Consider the following 20,703-nt stretch of genomic DNA (forward strand, 5'->3'; position numbering starts at 1 on the left):
TTTTATCATCGCTGTGTTTTAGAAAGAACATCCTGGGGAAAACACGTGAGGCTGAATTAGAGATAGATAGGACATAAGACATTTGTTAAGACACAAGAAATAAGAGGACCGAACTAGGACAGGCAAAAATGGAAGAGAGAAGTTGCTAGATATTTCAGGGCAAAGGACAGATGAATGTAGGCCATGAGGAAGAATGTCTACAGTGTTGCTGAATTCACCACCACTTTCAGGGTTTAGTATAGGAAATTGTTTTTAAGTGAGACACTCCAACAAATTTACATAATTAGTGAAAAATCCAATCATTAAAACCAAAACCTTCAATTTAATGGAATGTACACTAAAAAATGTATGCTAAATAAAAACACAGCATAAATTTTTTTGGTAAACTATCAAATGTTTATTTAATTTCCATTTAAAGTATTTTCTACTAAAAATATGTACAAAAATACGTATTCAAAGTTTGAACCAGAAGCATGACAGGCATACATGTACATAAATACAACTGAAATAAATGCAATGCAACACTAACATCATATTGCACCAAAATTTATTCCACAAGAAAACACATGCATCAAGAGTTTCCACCAGATGAATGCACACTTATTTCATAGTATCTTACCACTTACACAAATAGCCCATAAACACCATCTGGTAGTGTGATTGCTGTACCAGAACTCTCCCCAGAGGGCAATCATTAAGCTGTAGAAAAATCCATTTTATTTCACATATCACATGCTGGTATAGGTATCAGTGCCAGAGAATCCTAAGAAGCACTGCACACTCCACAAATGAAAGTCCCTTTGCATCATTTGAATTTTCATAAATATCTTAGTACTTCTATTGTCTTGGAATACAGATGCAGAAAAGGAATTTTGCACCGTAAGAATTTATCAATGGATACTGTGTAAAATGTGTATAAAATACACACAGTCCCATTTGCCAAGGTTCACAATCACAATGCTAAGAGGCAGAAACACTGCCGCAGATGAGGACCAGTGAGAATGGTGAGGCTCTCTCCCTCCGCCCGACTTCTCGACTTCTCGTTCTTCTACTTGAGAGCATCAGGCCAACCCCACCTCCCTCCCTCTTCCAATCAGAGAAACATTCCAAGGTCTTGGGGAATGCATTCCAGACCCAAGTTAATGGATTAGGCTGGCTGGCTGGTCTATTCATTACAATCTAAGCCAGATCAAAGAGACAGCTGCCGACACAGCCCTCCAGGGTAACCGAACTCTTTTCCCACTGGGCTAAATTGATTCCCTTGGTGCAAATTACTGGTTCTTGCCAGAGACTATGAAAGACATTTAAATACATTCACATATAGTACCTAATAATATGTTAATGAACATACCAATACATATGGATATTTTCTGTCCCTTGATAGTTGAAAAAGAAATTATTGTTACCAGGTCAAATCTGAACAAAAAATTCACTAAACCCATTTTTCATAGGGTCGATACAGTTATATATATACAAAAGACAACATGAAAGATTCAAAATGAAATGAATTCTGAGTCAATAAGTAAAAACCATCTCTACCAGTGCATTGCTACCGTCTATGAAAACTAAAACCCAAGCACAACAAAGCCCAGCATCAAAACTTTGATAGCAAACTAGGAAAAATTAAGTTCTCAAAGCATCCAGTACAAGAAGTCCTTTGATTTTCCTCTTTGTGACTTGTATTTATTATAAAACTGCAGGTAATCAACATGTAGTATCAGTTAAACAATTCTACACCACGTTTGTCCACCCTAAGAGAAGACACTGCATTACATGGTAATAAGCAATGTTTTTGTTTTGTTTTGTTTTTAATACAAAACATTCAATGCTTATGTTTGCAAAGTTCCCCAAATACTGAGAGGTACCACTGAAAATTCATTACTATAGTGCTATAATCCATCTACAAAAAGATAAAAATTTGGGGCAAATGCCTGTGTTCACAATAAGCAAGAATAGAGTGATATGCCATTCTTAGAACATGGATATTGTCAAAAGATGAACCCTGTTTTCAAGATATAAGCATCAATAGTTTAGTTCTAGATTTATAACAGTAGTAATAACATTCACAAGGGAAAACCATTAGATAAAACATTTCTCCAAAAAGAGGATCGAAATAATCCCAGACTTTAAAAAACAAAGAAGAAATAATTCTAGACCACTTAAAATCTTTGAAGGGTTCTTGTGGTTTGTGTGAAAACCATAGTTATATGCTTCCAGAGCAATTAAAAAGTGCTGTGTGGTAGTGTTTGAAGTAATTGACATACACAGTAGTTTAATGTAGATAATTTCTATTCTATTATAATCATACATTCATTTGAAACAATCTGTGTTTTACTTTTCCAAAGTATTTTTACTTTATAGTCCATTAGTCAGTGAGTGAAGATTTGGAATGAAGGAGGAATGTAAGGGAAAAAATAATTCAGAAATCCTTTAAAATAAGACAGTTCAAACTCAAACCAGGGAACCGTACTGCATCACCCTCTAGTGCACTGTGAATGTGTTTCCAAGTGTGCACAGAAAGATGCTAATCAGTAGAAATAAGCTGAGTCCAACTTCACAATCCTCATTTAAGTCAGGCCTCTCAAACCCAACCAGCTACACAGCTGTGACATCCAAAGGCCTAAACTGTTTTCCCACAAGATTCTGTGCAAAATACCCTGTTGCACAAAGTACTCAAATACAGTCACTACTGCAAATGAGATAAATAACTGTGCATTGGTCTTTTTTTTGTCTCTCTCTCTAGCTTTCAACATGCCCTTTAGAGGCTTCAACAAGAGGTAACAAGAGTCCTTGTTAGGACTCAGGAAGCAAATCTTCTAACCAAGAAAATTAATTCACTTGAAAGTCATACTTTCAAAAATAAAATCAGTAGTGTATCTGTTGAGGGAAAAACGTATGCTCACTTTCAAACCAGTGCATCCATCTGTATGGGCTCCCAGACATCTAATGTTCCACAGTTTCTCTTTCTTGAGAGATCGTTATCTATAAAACTGTTAAGGCAGTTATTGATACTATAAATGTACCCTTGGTCCAAGTAGCCAAAACACACACAGGTAACAGATAGCTATCTGGAGATTGTAACCATCCTCCACCAATATTTTAAAGCCAATGGTAACAAAGAGAAGGTTGCCGGGACTCCTAAGTACCCACAACTAACCAAAGTGGTAGCTTCATGCTAAGAATATCAAGTAATTGTGTAAAAGTAAATTAAGGCTCACTCTTATTTTGAAAATAACTTGTCAAAAAAAACGAAAAATAAAAAGAATCGCTGATTAACTAAAAGGAACAGAGAAATGCTTCAAAAATATCACTTATCCTGATGAGGTGACAATATCTCACAACATATGGAAAATTGATGAACTTTCTGTGAGACCATAATGAACACCTTTGTGAATTTGTATCAGATCTAAAAATAGATCAAGCATTTATTTTTAGATGCCAGCTAATTTCTAAATGCAACAGAAAGAAGAAAGGATTATCTCTCAAAATTGGCTATTAAAATATCTTCTTAAGTACAGTACTAATAATACCTAGAGGTTACACTTTTAGGTAATATATATATTGAGATATGTTAAAAATAGTTTATCAGAAAATTAACCTAAAATACATTTATAGGTAATAAACTCTGTCCATGGGATTTTCCCAGCAAGAATACTGGAGTGGGTTGCCAGGCCCTCCTCCGGGGGAATTGCCTGACCCAGGGATCAAACCCACATCTCCTGCATGGCAGATAGATTCTTTATTGCTGAGCCACCAGGGAAGCCCTAATAATTATTTTATACATAAATAATGTAAACAGAAGCTGTCAAAATGACTCATTATCTACTCTAATTTGCATCCACCGTGAGCTTCTCGTCAGTTACACAATGACATGCTTTGATTCCTGACTTTGAATGGTTAGGAAAGTTAGGAAATGTAGCTCTGTAAACATGATCAATACCAACATACAGCATATTACACAGGGTAAAATGAAGCAGGGTTTAACTAAAATCAAATTTCTTGACTCATCTGCATTCAAATCTCAAATATCTCCATATTTCTTTCCAAACTAAGAAAAAGAGCTACAATTAAAATCTCATTCATTGTTTTCCTATCATTCAGAATTGACACATAAAATGTCAAAAGTGCAACTCTCTCCTTATATACTACATATAATATGTATTAGGAGAAAGCCACTCTATAGTTACAAAGAGATAATTTAATTAACTCACAACTATATTCCTTAAAAAATATATCCAACAAATATCCCATGCTTATTTCTAGTGGAAAAAGGAGTGAGAATCCTTTGTTCTCTCTCACAGGGACAGATGCAGATTTTGTAGGGCCAGAAATAAATATATAATTTTGCCAATCTTCTTCAAGAAAAGTAATACAAAATTCTTAATGCAAAATGAGATACAGGACCCTAACAAAGGCATGTCTAAGTGACAGGCACTGAACCTTACATTTCATTAGCTTTTAGGGGTATTTGTGTACAGCAGTTAATTTTTACAAATTTCTCTGACTATATTGCATAATGTTAGACCAAAGTATTGCTACCTCCAATCACATACTACCTTTCATTTCCTGCTACTCTCTATCAGCTTCTATCTTTTCATAACCCATTCCTTGACTGTAAGAAACCAGCTACAGGTCAAAGGTACGCCCTTTTTCAGTTAGCATTACATACATCTCAAATACTAGAGATAATGAGTTTCCTGAAGACTGATTCAGTTCAACATGGAATTCTATTGAGTTATGTAATTTTACTCATGTTAACCATTTGTTGATATATCAAATAGCAATGGGGAAACAATTGTACCAGACACACAAAACAGTCTAGAAACTTCCTTCAACATATATTATCTTAGTGTTAGAGAAACTCTCATGAGCTGCTAATGTAACCTAATACTCTGCCCTAATTTTGCACCACACAAATGGGATAGATACAGTACAAGTATGTATGCAAATATGTATATATTTTACATATGCAAATGTGTGTATACATATTGTTATATGTATATAACAATCTACTGTTTATGTTTGGCCATCTTTTCTAAGACAAATCTTTAATCTCCTAATGAAAGACAAGAAGGGAGTTTATTTCTAGCTGACCAAGACACCATTTATAACGGTCAGTTTTCTTCATTACACAGAAGAAAAAAATCTCAGAAAAATAATCCAATATTTTTTAATGGGGGTCAAAAACTTTTACTGAAATATTCATAATTGTGTGAGGAGAGTCATTCCATTTCATCTATCAGAGTGCTTGAGCTTTGGAAGTCATTACTAGGTCCATTTAATTCATAATTAAACACTTGAGAATCTATGTTCCAAAAAAGCAGAACATTTGAAAATGTTATATTAGTTGTTGTAAACTATACTGGCTACTTACACTTTTTGCATTATAATAAACTGATAAAATGTATCTAAACATTTGAAAATGTACATTGGTACAAATATATCACATGCAAAAGTTCAATATATAAAATATATATATGAGAAAATTTTTCCTAAAGATATGAGAAAAAATTATTTAGTATAAAAATACACATATACAAAAAAGTGTGTAGGAGAGTTTTCAAACTAGAATCTGCTTGACATAAAACCATTACGAATAAATGTTGTGAATATTAAATGAATGATTACAGAAGGTCTGTGTCTTGTCATGATGTATCTTAAGAATAAGTAGAAATACAAATTAATCATCACTTTAAAAAAATTGCTGACTTTCCATCTCATTAAAATGGCATTACAATTAGAAATTTAACAATGATAAAATCATTTTTTAAAATGATGAAAATAATGTGTAATCTAGTCAATTTGTATAATGATATATTTAAAAGAGAAAGTGAAAGTGAAGTCACTCAGTTGTGTCCAACTCTTTGTGACCCCATGGATGGTAGCCTACCAGGCTCCTCCATCCACGGCATTCTCCAGGCAAGAGTACTGGAGTGGGTTGCCATTTCCTTCTCCAGAGGATCTTGTCCCAACCCAGGGATCGATCCTGGGTCTCTGGCATTATAGGCAGACGCTTTACCATCTGAGCCACCAGGGAAGTCCTTTAAAAGAGAAACTAGAACCAAAACTAAAGAAAAAATAAAATGAGGAGACCTATCTGTCACTGTTGATATAAGCACATTAACCTCAGGAATAATCCAGAAGTATACAAACTTCTCCATGATGCTTCACCATTATTTTTTTCCATTGGGGGGAAAAAAAATTCCAGAAGAGTTTTCTGGTTTAGATTATATGGGCCTAGACTAGAAAAAATAGTATACAAGAAATTTGTTTTTACTTTTAGCAACTATTTAGTGGGAAGAGACATAGACAAATGGGTAAAAGAAGTATAAATTTCACATCCAGTTTTAAGAACCCATGGTAAGAGAAAAGGAAGGAATTTTTGTAAATTCATTTAAAGACCCAAACACTAGGTTTGGGCAAAAAAATTTCAATCTCAGATATATATTAAATTGAAATTTAATTAATCAAATTTTGAAATTGAAATTAATAAACTGAAAGTTAATGAATTGTAATTGCCTCAAATTATCAACTGTCTATGAACCCAATATCCGTTACTAATTTTAATCAGTATAATTTTTCCAAAAATTCTTTTTTTCACATGGACAAAAATTAAAGAATGAAAAATATTCTGGCTGTGACTATTCAATCCAAGACTTGAGTAAGAGTTAAGAAATTTCATTATATTATTCTTATTTGAAAATTCCCCAATGTTTTCTAAACCTGGCATAATAATACCTGCCTGAATATATACACTGCATGCAGTTTCTTTGAGTGAATTTCTTATTAGTTATCTCTTTCACAAGTTGAATGATAATTAAGGTGAAGAGATTACTGACCAATCCTAAATGCAGAAATGGAAAATTTTTTAGAAACATCAATTGTAAATCTTATTTAGCGGTGACATTTCTTCCTTAGCATGCGTGCATGTTGTCACGTCCAACTCTTTGAGACCCCATGGACTGTAGCCTGCCAGGCTCCTCTGTCTGTGGGATTTCCCAGGCAAGACTACTGGAGTGGGTTTCTGTTTCCTTCTTCAGGGGACCTTCCCAACCCAGGGACTGAACCCAAGCCTCCTGCATATGTCTTTTCCTAATTGATCTGGACAGTTTTGCCCAAAGAGAAAATGTACAAACTGTCAAAATTCATCACCGCGTAAAAACAGCTATGAAACTAAAATATTATTCAGAATCACTAACAATGTATACAGATCTATAGATCTGGGCAATATATTTTGGACATTTTCTCTCTTGGTGATTTCTGTCTTCTGTTGATATTGTTAACTTGAAGATTTAAAATGCACATATTTAGATAAATTTATCAAAGAGTAAATTATTAGTGAAACACATGACTGTGCTTAAGAGAATTTAATACCAAACCGACTATTGCTTTACTCTAAGAAAGGTGCTACATCCTCTCCTGATCAATTAGGCTACCATGAAAACAAAATGGCATGTATCCATGGAGCTTCCTGATAATGAATGAATAAAAAAATCCTAACAATATTCTCAAGAATATTTTTTGCTTAAACATAATTCCTGGATTTGCCTCCTAAACAATAACCCCTAGAAGCTCTTCTTTAATGGATTCATTAAAATTAGGCATACCCTCTCTGTTCTTTGTTCAAAATGCTCTGGATACAATCCATTAAAACATGAATGATATCTAAGTTGGTATCTATGGGAAGCAGTGCTATGCCCACGTAAAATAAATTTCTTTCCACTGTCCATAACGATGGCACACACTTTTCTTTACCCAAAAGAGTAGAAACAATTTTCACAGTACAGTCATCTACAGTACATAAAAATTGTTTTTACAAAACCCTTATATGCAGAAAACATCTCAGTCTTCAGTTTGAAGGTTCTTAGCCATAAGATATCTTACAGACAAAGATGACTAGAATTGTACATTCTACAGTCTTTTCCCCTAACCTCAACAGGTAGGTATAGGGAACTCAATGATCATACGAACTTATGGTATATCTACATATCAGCTTTCTAGAACTACATGGAGTAATAGTAACTAAATTTCTTAGTAACCACTTTGAAAACACTGGAAAATTAAATAGAAATAACCAATTCCTTTCATCCATCCCCATAGTTGCAATCCTCTGGATTTTCATAAAATGGAGTGAAGATCCATTTTTTTGTTTGTTTGTTTCAGCCTTTGGACAGAAACAAAGCCAAGGATTGAATGCCAAGATTTCAAATGCATTAATTCATAATTTATGACAATCTTCTTCTGGCACAACTTCCAGTATTATTTGTAATGTTCTGGTTATAATGTCTACAAAGAAATAAAGAAGACAAATTTAAAATGCATGGATGTCAGAAATGCATACAAACAACAAAATGCAAGTTATCTGGGGTTGAATATTGAAAACCCACAACCACCTATTTCATAGAGCACTTTCAAGAAATATTTATTTCATTAGAATCCTATCATGTTCAATTAATTTACTTGTCACCTCTGTAACTTCCTATGATGGCTTCTCAGCAAGAGTACATTAATATTTTGTGTTCAGATAAAGACTTTTATTCATGAACCAGGAGGCTGAGAATCTTTTGAGACAATCGGACCAAGGTATAAATAAATGTTCAAAACTACACTTCATCTTGAGTCTAAAATTGGTTTGTTGTTTTTGCACCTACGAGAGTACATCCAATTCTGCAGCAAAATCAGAAGAATCAGAATATAATTTCCAGTCTCAACTTGTAGTATGTTATTGAGCAAAACATATTATCTCCTAGGTAGGGCCTCATTTGCTTCATCAATAGAATGAGGGACCTGGGAATGACATCAGCAAGACAGAGGGCAGGGATGCTTATCTTCTCCCCCTAAACCAAGCAAACAAAAAAAGAAAACCAAGAACAATAAACAGCTACAAATGGAAGAAAACAGCTCAGGCAAAGCTCTAGACAATAAAGAAGCAGTAGCAAAAAGCATGGCGAGCTCAAAAATCAAGGATGGCCACATGGGAAAATAAAGGGAGCTTTTTGCCCCCATTATCCCATTTCCCTGGAGGGAACTGCTAGGCACCAGAAGGAATCCTTTCAGAGGAAGGTCACCACATGAGGAGGAGAGCAGAAGGACCACAGCAAGCCTCACCATCATGGGTGTTAGCAGCTTTGGGTACAAGGGTCTCAGTCTTCAGTGATGCTGACCCTAGCTGATGGAGCAGTCTGTAGCATCAAGGCTCTGGGCTCTGGATCTACTCCCAGAGGCTGGAGCTGTTGCCAAAGTGAGACCTACCCTCAAGGGGCCCAGTTGTTGCCATGCCCCACTCTCACAGATTGGTACCACAGCACACCTCCCCATATGAGACCAGAGCCGCCACTGTTCTTTGCCCACCCCAGTCCCAAGCTTTGCTCCACCATTACCAAGGCAACCTTCCTGGCCTGAGCCCTGCCTTGGCAGGTAGTGGGGGTTAAGACTCAGATCCATCATTGCTGGGACTAGGCTGCCTGTACCCTGAGCTTCACCCCTATCCCAGGTTGAGGCTCTTGAACCATCACTACCAGGAGGGCTACCCATCAGGTTTCAAGTCAGGGCTCTGACTCATCAAGGCTGGGACCAGGCTACCACTGCCCTGAACCTCCCATCCCAGCTTGAGGCTCTGAACTGCCACTGCCAGGGCCTTGCTACCACTGCCCTGTGCCCAGTTCCCCAGAGTCTCAACACAGAGCTCTAGCCAACAACTACTGGGGCTGTACCACTCTATCCTGTGAGTGTTCTGCATGGTGGGGAGGGGTGCGGGCAGACTGGAGACTTCAACCTACCACTCCAAGGCTGTACCACTACTGCATTCTGCCTTCTGAGCCCAAGCCACCAGTGCACCTTGTCACCCCAGGGCCCTTGTCACCGCCATATTCCCTCCCCTCATCACAAGTCGCAGCAGAGAGCCTGTGAAACCCAAGGACCAGTTCCACAGGCTACGCACACATGTCGACACCCTACACACCTGTGCCATGCCCACCGCAACTGTGCCTATGCTCCAGGACCCTGGCACTGTAGTAGTTCCACGAGTGCCTGGTCCTATGACCCCTAGCTCTGAGAGTCAGCACATCAGACCAGGCACCAAGAGGGGTCTCCTCAACTAGACCTCTCCCATAGGCAAAGAGCAACCTCAGACTCCGAAGATACTAATAGCCCCATCTGCTGCCTGTCCTCTGTAGCCTTAGGCATAAAAGACCCCCTATTCTGGCCAAGGTCAGCCAGTGCAGTAGCATGGAGTCTGAATCACTGTGCCTCCTCGGGAACCAAAGACACTGCATCTCACCCAGCAAGTGCTCTCATAGCTACCTCCGGGGGAAAGGCTTTCCCTACTGAAGCCAGTCTGAAAAGGCCAGAAGAGATGACTTCACCTCAAAGGCATAAACATCAGCACAAACCCATCAAAAATATGAAGGAAATACGACACCACCAAAATAATGCAATACTACTCCAGTAACTGACCCCAAGTAAATGGAGGTCTGTGACCAAACTGAAAAAAAAAAAAAAAACTGAAAATAATGATTTGAAAGAAGCCAAGTGATATACGAGAGAATACAGACAAGTGAATGAACTCAGGAATAGTACATGAAGAGAATGAGGAATGTAACAAATAGAAATCATTTAAAAAATCAAGAAACTCTGGAGAATAAAATACATGAAAGGAAAAATGTGATAGCTTCAACAGGTAGGCTCAAAAGAATCTGTAGGCTTCAAGACAGATCTCTTGGTGTTACCTAGTCAGAGGAGAATAAAGAAATCAAAATAAAAAAGAACCAAGCCTATATCAACTGTGGAACATGATCTAAAGAAAGAATATCCATATTTTGGGAATCCCAGAAGAAGAGAAGGAGAAAGATACAAAAAATTTATTTAAAAATATAATGGGGAAAACTTTCAAATCTGGGGAGAGATATGGCCATAGTATTGGTATGAGAAGTTCAAAGATTCCCAAACAGATTCAACCCAAAGAGATCTTTATTGGATGCATTGTAGTGAAACTCTCAAAAATCAAGGACACAAAGAAAATCTTGAAAGCAGCAAGACAAGAAAGAATCATCACATATGAACGAATCTTGATATGACTATCAGCAAATTTATCAGCAGAAATCTTACAGAGATTGGGATTGGGATCCCAGGACAGAATGGGATTATATATCCAAAATACTCAGAGGAAAAAAAAAAACTACCACCAAGAATACTTTACCCAGAAAAGCAATCATGAAGAAATGAAGGAGAGATAAAGACTTTCCCAGACCAACAAAAGCTGAGGGAATTTGTAGCCATCAGACATTCCCTATAAGAAATCCTATTAGGAGTTCTTTAAGCTGAAACAAAAATACACAAATCAATAACATGAAAATATATGAAAATATGAAGAAGAGGGAACACTTCCAAACATTTTATGAAGCCAGCATTGCCATGATGGGCTTCCCTGATGGCTCAGTGGTAAAGAATCTGTCTGCAATGTAAGAGATGCAGGTTTGAACCCTGGGTCAGGGAAGATCCCTTGGAAGAGAAAATGACAGCTCATTCCAGCATTCTTTCTGAAGAATTCCATGTTCGGAAGAGCCTAGAGAGCTACAGTCCAAAGGATTGCAAAGAGACACTATGCAAAGAGAGTGACTGAGAACAATTACCCTGAAACTAAGTACAGACAAAGACCCCGAAGAAAAGAACATTACAGACAAATATTTCTGGTGAATACAGATGTAAAACTTCTCAACAAAATATTAGCAATCCAAATTCAACAACACATTAAATGGATCATTCACCAAGATCAAGGGGGATTTATCTCTGGAATGTAAGGATGCATTCAATATAGTAATGAAAGTTCTAGCCAGAGCAATTCAGAGAAGGCAATTGCAACCCAGTGCTCTTGCCTGGGAAATCCCATGGATGGAGGAGCCTGGTAGGCTGCAGTTCATGGGGTCGCTAGGAGTCAGACACAGCTGAGCAACTTCACTTTCACTGTTCACTTTCATGCATTGGAGACGGAAATGGCAACCCACTCCAGTATTCTTGCCTGGAGAATCCCAAGGACAGGGGAGCCTGGTGGGCTGCCATCTATGGGGTCGCAGAGTCGAACACGACTGAAGCAACTTAGCAGCAGAAGCAGCCAGAGCAATTAGGCAGAAAAAAAAAAAATAATAAAAGGCATCCATGTCAAAAACAAAGAAGTAAAATAATCTCTGTTCACAGACAACATGATCTTATATATAGGAAACCCCAAAGACCAGTAAAAAGCTGTTGGAACTAATAAATGAATTGCAGTAAAATTGCTGGATATAATACCAACACATAGAAATCAGTTGCATTTCTATACATTAACAATGAATTATCTGAAAGAGAAATTAGAAAGCAATCTCACTGACAACAGTATCAAAAATTAAAACAACTAGGAATAGATAAAACCAAGGAGGTGAAAGATCTATACACTAAAAACTACAAGACTAATGAAAGAAATTGAAGAAGACAAACCAATGGAAAGATACCCTGTGTTTCTAGGTTGAGAGGAGGTCATACTGGGGAAATGTCCACATAACCCCAAGTGATCTAAAGATTCAATGCAATCTCAATCACAATTCCACTGATATTTTTCACAGAAGAAAAAAAAAAAAAAAAAAACTATCCTAAAATTTGCTTAGAACCACAAAGTAATCCTAAAAGATCAGGAGAAAGCTGGACACATTATAATACTTGATTATATATCAAGCTATATTATAAATAGAACAATCAAAAGAGTATGGTGTTGTCATAAAAACAGGCCTACAGATCAGTGGAACTGAATGAAGAGTCCATACATAAACTCCCATGTATACAGCCAACTAATTTTTGACAAGAAGGCCAAGAGAACGGACAGTTTCTTCAATAAATGTATTTGGGAAAACTATATATATACACGCCAAAAAAATAAATGAATAAGTAATATAAAACTTAACTTATACCTAATACCGCTCACAAAGATTGACTTAACATAGATCCAAGATTTAAACCTAAGATCTGAAAACATAAAATTCCTAGAAGAAAACATAGGGAAAAAGATCCTTGATATTGGTCTAGGCAATGATTTCTTGGATAAGTTACCAGAAACACAGGCAACAAAAACTTGTTGATTGTCCAGGAAAGCTGCAGGCCAGTGGCCTCCAACTGCATCCCTACCCATATAAGGTCTTTGGCTTTCGGGATAAATCAGTCCCACAATAATTCTTTAAATAAAGTTGAGCTACTGAGTCTGCATTTGATATTCTTAGTTATGTAAAGCCAAACAGCAATTGTAGGATTTTTAGCTTTGCCTTTCATGTTCAGAAATTGTTTTTGAAATCAGATGAAACAACTTCTGACCCTGCAAATCTGATTTACCCAATCATGCCTGGTACAAGCACAGGAGCTACAGCCAAATGTGAATAAGCCTACTGAAGTATTGGCACAAAACCAAGCTTTCCCAGAAATCATAATAAGAATAACAGTATTTACGTTTTTTTGAAAAGCCTTCAAAACCCTTTCACAGGCCTGGCTACATTTCACCCTTACAGTGAAGATGGTTTGACCTCCTGAGAAATCTAGACAAGCTTAAACTCATTGAAAAGCTTGCACTGCAGGTTTCACGAGGAGTCTGTCAAATGCATGCAGCAGCTTTCAGTGAAATACCATAAACAAACTATCACGACACACTGTATGCAGACTATGCTCTCAGGACTCTGATTTTGCAAAATCACTGTCCACCACAACGGACTACAGTCACTCTGCTGGTGCTGCCCAGTGTGATCCTCTATAACTCAAGATTCTGTTTAAATACAGCTGTCCTCCACATCATGCCCGGAGCCAGAAGCATCAGCTTCCAGTCATCCCATTCAGTCTCAGCTGGGATGAGGTTTGACTGATAAAGAGAGGCAGCCAAGTAAAAGGGCTGCGGGGAAGCCTGGCTGGGCTTTGCTGGCTCTAGCTAGCTCCATGAATTTCACTACATCGGTGGGGTATCTGCTCCTTTTTCCTTGGGTGAGAAGCTCGTGCCTCTGTAAATAAATAAATAAAGATCCAGAAGAATTAAACACTCCGTCACAGATGGCGGAAAAAAGCTCTCTGCACATCCGACTGTTCCCTTAAGAGCACGTTTTTTTCTTCTCATCCCAGGAACGCTGTCAAATGAAACGTGGTTCAATACTGGCATCCTGTGGCCACAGAAATTCATCAAGTCTCTGAAACTCAGCTCCTCCGGGTCTGCAGTTCCCTGGCTATCTGAACTCAGCAGTCTACCTCCCTGTTTTCTGAATGTTGTTCTGGCGACCTCTTTTTTTTTTTTTTAATGGAAGCATCCTCGGTAAGATGGGTTTTGATAAACTATCATTTCACAGGGCTAATCTGTTCATGTATATTTGGGTGAAAATATGGTATCAAGGCTAAAGAATGTTCCCCAACAGAACAATCTGATGTTAAATCTGTACACAGGGCACCAAGCAGAGGCTCTCTGGCCTCTGAGTTCACACTGAGTTTCTCTCGCCCCAAACAGAAACAGTCGGGAGAGGAGGTGAGACAGTGGTTCAGACTCTGCTGTGTTGTCTGTGTGTGTGATTTGTTTTGGCCAAAGGCTAGGAAAATACTTGCTACAGTTGCAATAAATATTATGAACTTTCTTTATTTTACTACAAGAATGCTGCCTAAGAGGAAAATCAAACAAAATTACGGAGGATTGTTGCTTTTTGCAGACTCACTTTCAAGGCAGCTATAAAGATAAAGGGTTACAATGATCGCAGTTTAGAGGCAGATTTGCCACGCTCCCTGGTAAGACTCAATGGCGTTGTTGAGAACCAAATAACCATTATGGGACTACTACTACTACTGCTACTTTCACAAATGGCTAACACTACATTTCGAGTCCTTGGAGATGTTCAAAACGCTATTTGAGACAGAAAAATAACAGAAAACTTCAAAATTACATGAGCACGGAAAAACATCAAAGGAGCAAGCAGGAAAATCAGTAGTTAATATGCACCAGCAAAGAAATGAAAGAAAATATGCACATGTTAGCAGAAGGAAAGCTTTGTTAGCGTTGGCTGACTACAAACAGGAGGGACAAAATGTTTATTCGATAGGGGAAGTAAAAGGAACTCCTTCTCTCATGTAATCTCTCTCATTGTTCAACTCTAAGGCAACCTGCTCTTCCTAAAATTCTCAAGGTTTACCATGTGTTCAGGGATTTTAATTGTCTTTAGCTAGTTATTCTGCAATGGACAAAGACCTCCCAGTGGTAAATACTCATCTACTCTGAAAATTAATAATGAGCAATCCTAATGGTAAATATCGTGTAACAAGACTTGGATTTTTTTTTTTTTTTTTCAGAAAAAGCTCTATATTTACTGCCTACAGCAGAGAAAACTTTACCAAAGCTATTCTACAGAAAACCAGTGTGATCTGACAAGAAACAAGGATTAAATACACTGCTAGGCAAACAGTGTTGCCCTGTTAGCATTGAAGAACCTAACTTTTACCGTAACACTTCTTTGGGGAAGAATGTTGCTAGCTAGGAAACAAAATGCAGGTATAAATAGTAGTATAAGGTCTAATGATATCAAATACCAAGCTAATAAAAGGCAGTAGCTTAAGTCTATGTTAAAGGACTAGCTTCTAAATGAGTTTGTACAGCACAGTAGAGATGCAAAATGTACATAAAGTTGTTTGTTTTTTTATATTTAGTAACACTGACATTATTTATTAATAATTTTACCAGAACTCTCCCTGAACTTTTCACTAGACTTTAAAAAATTAATGATGGTAAAGTAAGTAAATTAAAATGAATGAGAAGAACAAAAGAGGATTTCTAAACTCACCAGCAAGAACACATTTGCTCCTCTGGATATATTTTTACTTCTTTCTCTCTTCCCCCAGGCACCCAGTATAAAAAGAGCATGAATTTGAAGTCCAGAAGCTATGGCTTCAAATCGCAGCTTAATAACATGGAAACATATACACTGCTGCTGCTGCTGCTGAGTCACTTCAGTCGTGTCCGACTCTGTGCGACCCCATAGATGGCAGCCCACCAGGATGCCCTATCCCTAAGATTCTCCAGGCAAGAACACTGGAGTGGGTTGCCATTTCCTTCTCCAATGCATGGAAGTGAAAAGCGAAAGTGAAGTCGCTTAGTCATGTCCGACCCTCAGCGACTCCATGGACTGCGGCCTTCCAGGCTCCTCCATCCATGGGATTTTCCAGGCAAGAGTACTGGAGTGGGGTGCCACTGCCTTCTCCAAACATATACACTACCATATGTAAGATAAATGGCCAGAAAGAATTTGCTGTGTGATTCAGAGAACTCAAACTAGGACTCTGTAACAACCTAGAGGGGTGGGAAGAGATGAGAGGTGGAAGGGAGGTTCAAGAGGAAGAGGACATGTATGTACCTAATATACATGACTGATTCCTGTTGGTGTATGGCAGAAACCAATACAATATTGTAAAGCAATTATCCTTCAGTCAAAAAGAAATAAATTAAAAAAAAAAAATGCTACATCTTCCTGCATTCTGGTTGTCCTACCTGGGTATAGAAATCAACAAATTCATACATGGATCTTGTGGAGGAAATGAAAGAGATGATGATATAAGAGAGAATCTCCCAGCCCCTGACAGAGGGTTAGGCTTTTGATGGCTTTTGGCAGAGGCTATTCCTAAGTCCTCTTCCTACCTACTGATTTACTGTATTTTCTCCTCCCTCAACACACCTGGTCACCAAGTTCTGTTGATTTTTCATCTTTAATATCTTTCATTTTCCTCTGGACCCTGCCAACATCACCTGTATTCAGACTTTTCTCAGTTCAGTCAGGATTACTGTGATAACCACTAATCACTACTCTTGAGAATGTCTTCAGCCTCATGCTCTCTATTCCATCCTCATTGTCCCTATCATCAGGATGACTTTTGTAAAGTACAAATCTGCCCAAGTTGGAATTCTAGGTCTTCTACTTAATATCTTCATGACTTGGAACAAGTTATATGGATTCTTCCATACTATAACTCAAAATCTATAAAATATGGATAAATTTTTCTAGCTCAGAAAGTTGATATAAGGATTAAATATGGTAATATATATATATATATATATATATATGTTAACACAAAAAATCACTCAATAATTGTCAACTGCTCTTCTTTTCTTGATCATTCTTGCTGTTCCTGTGATTCTCCATGATTCACGAGTTGGGCAGTGTTATAATAAAAGAAACCATGATACTTGAGAACTTTTCAGACTCTACCTGACCCCCCACCAAATCTCACACCACTCATTAAGTAGTGTGTTATCATATAGAATCAATAAACTGCATTCAGCCCAGGATAAAAACAATTAGGTAAGTGAGGGATTCAGTATAACAATTAGGTTGTTTATAGTACTGCTGATAAAAATTCTATGCAAAAATTGGTTCTCCTAAGAAGTGATTAAAGAAAATCAAACTAAATACCCTCAAAGGATGCAGTGACTCTACCCTAAATATCCTTCCTGCCTTTTCTAGAATGCATTAATATATTCAAACTAGCAGTTTCCCAAGTGGTATTTTCAGACTTTAAGGTGTGTATCATATATGTACACAGAGATGGGCTTTCTACAACACAGTCTCTCAAAGGCCCTAAAACTGCTTAAAAGTCTTACCTGACATTCTTCGGAACCACTTGGGTTTCTTGTCCCATATAATAAAGAGATAGTAGGCAGGAATCCCAGTCAGAGTGATGATGAAGCCAATCCCTGTACTAAATGGGTCTGAGTAAAGGGAAAGGGCAACCATGAAGAGACACGTGAAGGAAAACAAAGCTGGGATGAACAGCGGCACCTGGAACATAGCAAAAAAGAAAACCACTTCAAACGTGGCTTGAGAGACAGAAGGTAGATTCAAGTTGAGCATTGCAGTCATGTGATCAGGTGATACACTTTGATCATGCAACCAGGTGACAGGCACCATCCTACTTACCTTTCTATGAAAATCTCTTGACTAGGGCACAGAGCAGATACTGATTTAAAAACACTCTTTTAAATTAAAAATAAATCTTTGGGTAGAACAAAATCTAAGGATAAATAAGTGTGTTTCATTAGAGATGCTCTGTTTGAATTATTTTACTAGTTAAGTACCATTATGATTTACGTTTCTGATTGTAAAAGATTGCTTCTTTGATAATTATGATTAGAATCCACTTTAATGTAGAGCCAAGAGCACAGGCTGCTTGTTACATGTTAAAGCCTTTCAGTGCATATTGATTTTCTGTTGGAGATTCACAATACGAACTGACAGGGATAAAATAGGCCAACTCCTATTCAACCACTAATAAAGATGTCACCGGCATTAGGTAATGAATATAATTAGAAACAAATTCTGACAACATGATGGACAACAGTATCTGTGTTATTTCTCAAAAGCAAATACATAGTGAGTTCAAATCAAACCATGAACATTCAAGGCTGAAGGAGATGAGAAGCATGTTCATCAGCCTTCCCAAAAGGAAATGCTTCGTTATGGTAAATGGACATTCTATTAAGTGGTAAATTCAGACATCTTCACTTTTGTATGTATTTTACATCTTTATTACTTCTGGAGTGCATGATGCGGAAAAGGGGCAATGTAACAAGTCATAACATTCAAGAATACTCAAAATGCCTTTTTTGAAAAGCAGCATCCTTTTTGGAGGCTTCCCTAGTAGTGCTAGTGCTAAATAATTGGCCTGCCAATGCAGGAGATGCAAGAGAAGCAGTTTTGATCCTTGGTTTGGAAGACCCTCTGGAGAAGGAAATGGCATCCCACTCCAGTATTCTTGCCTGGAAAATCCCATGGACAGAGGAGCCTGGCGGGCTACAGTCCATGGGATCACAAAGAGTCAGACATGATTTAGTTATTAAATGACAATAATTCCTTTTTAGAGTATTAATTAGTGATGATTCCATATGTATCTGCCTCACTCTTTCTCCGCATGATTGTCCACAACTATTCAGCATAAAAGAGTAGTCTATACTTTGAATGTATCAGATTAGGCACATTGATGAAAAATCAATGTAACGACCATTTAATGTTAATACTCCTTTTCAAAAGTGCGACATACAAAGCTCAGTACATCACAAACAAACTAATCAACAATTTTTCCAAACTAAAATAAATCCCATATGAAGGCATTACCTGCAAGAGTTAAACGTTTTATTTTAGAGGATTCTGCCCTCTGCCCAAGCTCCTCATCATCAAGTTATGACAGAGAGAGGACCAGATATTAGGAGGAAGATTTATGTAAACCCATGAAGATTGCTGAGGTTACCTTGAAAGGACGATGCATATCTGGGCGTTTGTATCGAAGATAAATCAGCCCAGCAACTGCCAGCCCAATAAAAAGCCACCTGGCAAAACTGAGGAAATTCAGAAGACTGTAGAGGTCTCCAGAGAAGAGCATTATCATTGTCAAAGGGTGCTGGGGGAAGGAAGAGAAAAATCACACTCAGTGAGTTAAAAGGGAACAAACATGATGACAAGCAATAACATCACTACACAATATTATTGTATTTTCCAAATGACTATTTCTACTGATTAACTAGCATCATGATTAAAATCTATACTCCACTACCCTCCTAGCTATATCTTACTCTTTACTCCTACATACACACATACATTGATGTGTTATTTTTCATTGTTTTTCATTAAGAGAATGTGTTTTCCAAGAGTAAAACACAGGACACTCAATAACTCAAAATTTAAAGATCCAGAGGGCAGCGATGGTTAATAACTAACAATAAAAATTAGAAGCGCATCCAATACAAACATTTACAGAAAGCTCTGTGAATGGTGTCTGGTGAGCTCCTGGCTGTGCACACACAGGAGAGACAGCCACGGGGTGACTGTGTGGTCTCCTGAATGCAAAACATGACCTTTCTTTCCCCCACACTTCCTTTCCCCATGTGCCTGCCACGTATGACCCTCAAGACCACAGAAAAGAATGAAGCGCAGAGATCAGCATAGCAAGTCTCTCCAGCTGCACATACCAAGGACGGCATGACTGATAGCAGAAGCTTAAAGGGGAAAAAACCCTCTTCACAGAATAAATACATTCTGTTCCCAAAGTGACGTAAACATCCAGATGCCACACAGAGAGTAAACATATTGACAAAGAAATTTCAAGGAGACATTTTGAAACAAATGAAATTCATGGAGAGAAAAAAAAAAAAAAGGTGTATCAATGCATTCTATGGTGGTCCTGACAGCAGATTCCACCAGAGAAAAATGTTACAAAATAGTAAATAAAAAGGAATATAACATTGCCAATGAGGATTTGCGGACTTGCACACCTTCCACAGTCTTCTGTATCCCACATTTTGCAAATACTTTTCTCTGCTTAAAGAATCCTACAGCTCAAGTTTAAATTGTGGTGCTTTTATTTTTTTCCCTTTAGGCTGCCCTCAAAAGTCTCACTTTTAAGCACAAAATCACTGCAGTGTCTAGGATTTCATCGACTTTTTCTATAAATTTGTATGCATTTCATCATATGGGGCCTCTGATGAGACATCTGGATATTTGGGGACTGTAGCTTTTAGCTCCACTTTCAATAGAATTGGGACTTTTTACTCTATACCATTTTCTGCTGAGGCTCTAAGTCATTGACAAAAGCCCAGGTAATCATTTCCCTTCCATTTCACAAATTTTTACAAAGGTGAAAGAGAAGTGATTTGGTTATTGCTCCAAAGCATCAAAAGTGCAT

General features: G+C 37.6%; 1 protein-coding gene across 1 annotated transcript in view; it reads right to left on the reverse strand.

Annotated features, from left to right (window-relative positions):
* Positions 1 to 373: 373 nt before the first annotated feature.
* SLC7A11 (solute carrier family 7 member 11) overlaps positions 374 to 20,703 on the reverse strand; it is an 86,956-nt gene continuing 66,626 nt past the window's right edge. Inside the window, exons 10-12 of the mRNA XM_027567367.1 lie at positions 19,273 to 19,422; positions 17,630 to 17,807; positions 374 to 8,286 (exon numbers count right to left, since the gene is read on the reverse strand). Coding sequence (XP_027423168.1) covers positions 8,219 to 8,286; positions 17,630 to 17,807; positions 19,273 to 19,422 — 396 coding nt within the window. The 3' untranslated portion in view covers positions 374 to 8,218. The remainder of the gene's footprint in view (positions 8,287 to 17,629; positions 17,808 to 19,272; positions 19,423 to 20,703) is intronic.

This window comes from Bos indicus x Bos taurus, chromosome 17 (assembly GCF_003369695.1).
Source record: "Bos indicus x Bos taurus breed Angus x Brahman F1 hybrid chromosome 17, Bos_hybrid_MaternalHap_v2.0, whole genome shotgun sequence".
Classification (NCBI taxonomy): domain Eukaryota; kingdom Metazoa; phylum Chordata; class Mammalia; order Artiodactyla; family Bovidae; genus Bos; species Bos indicus x Bos taurus.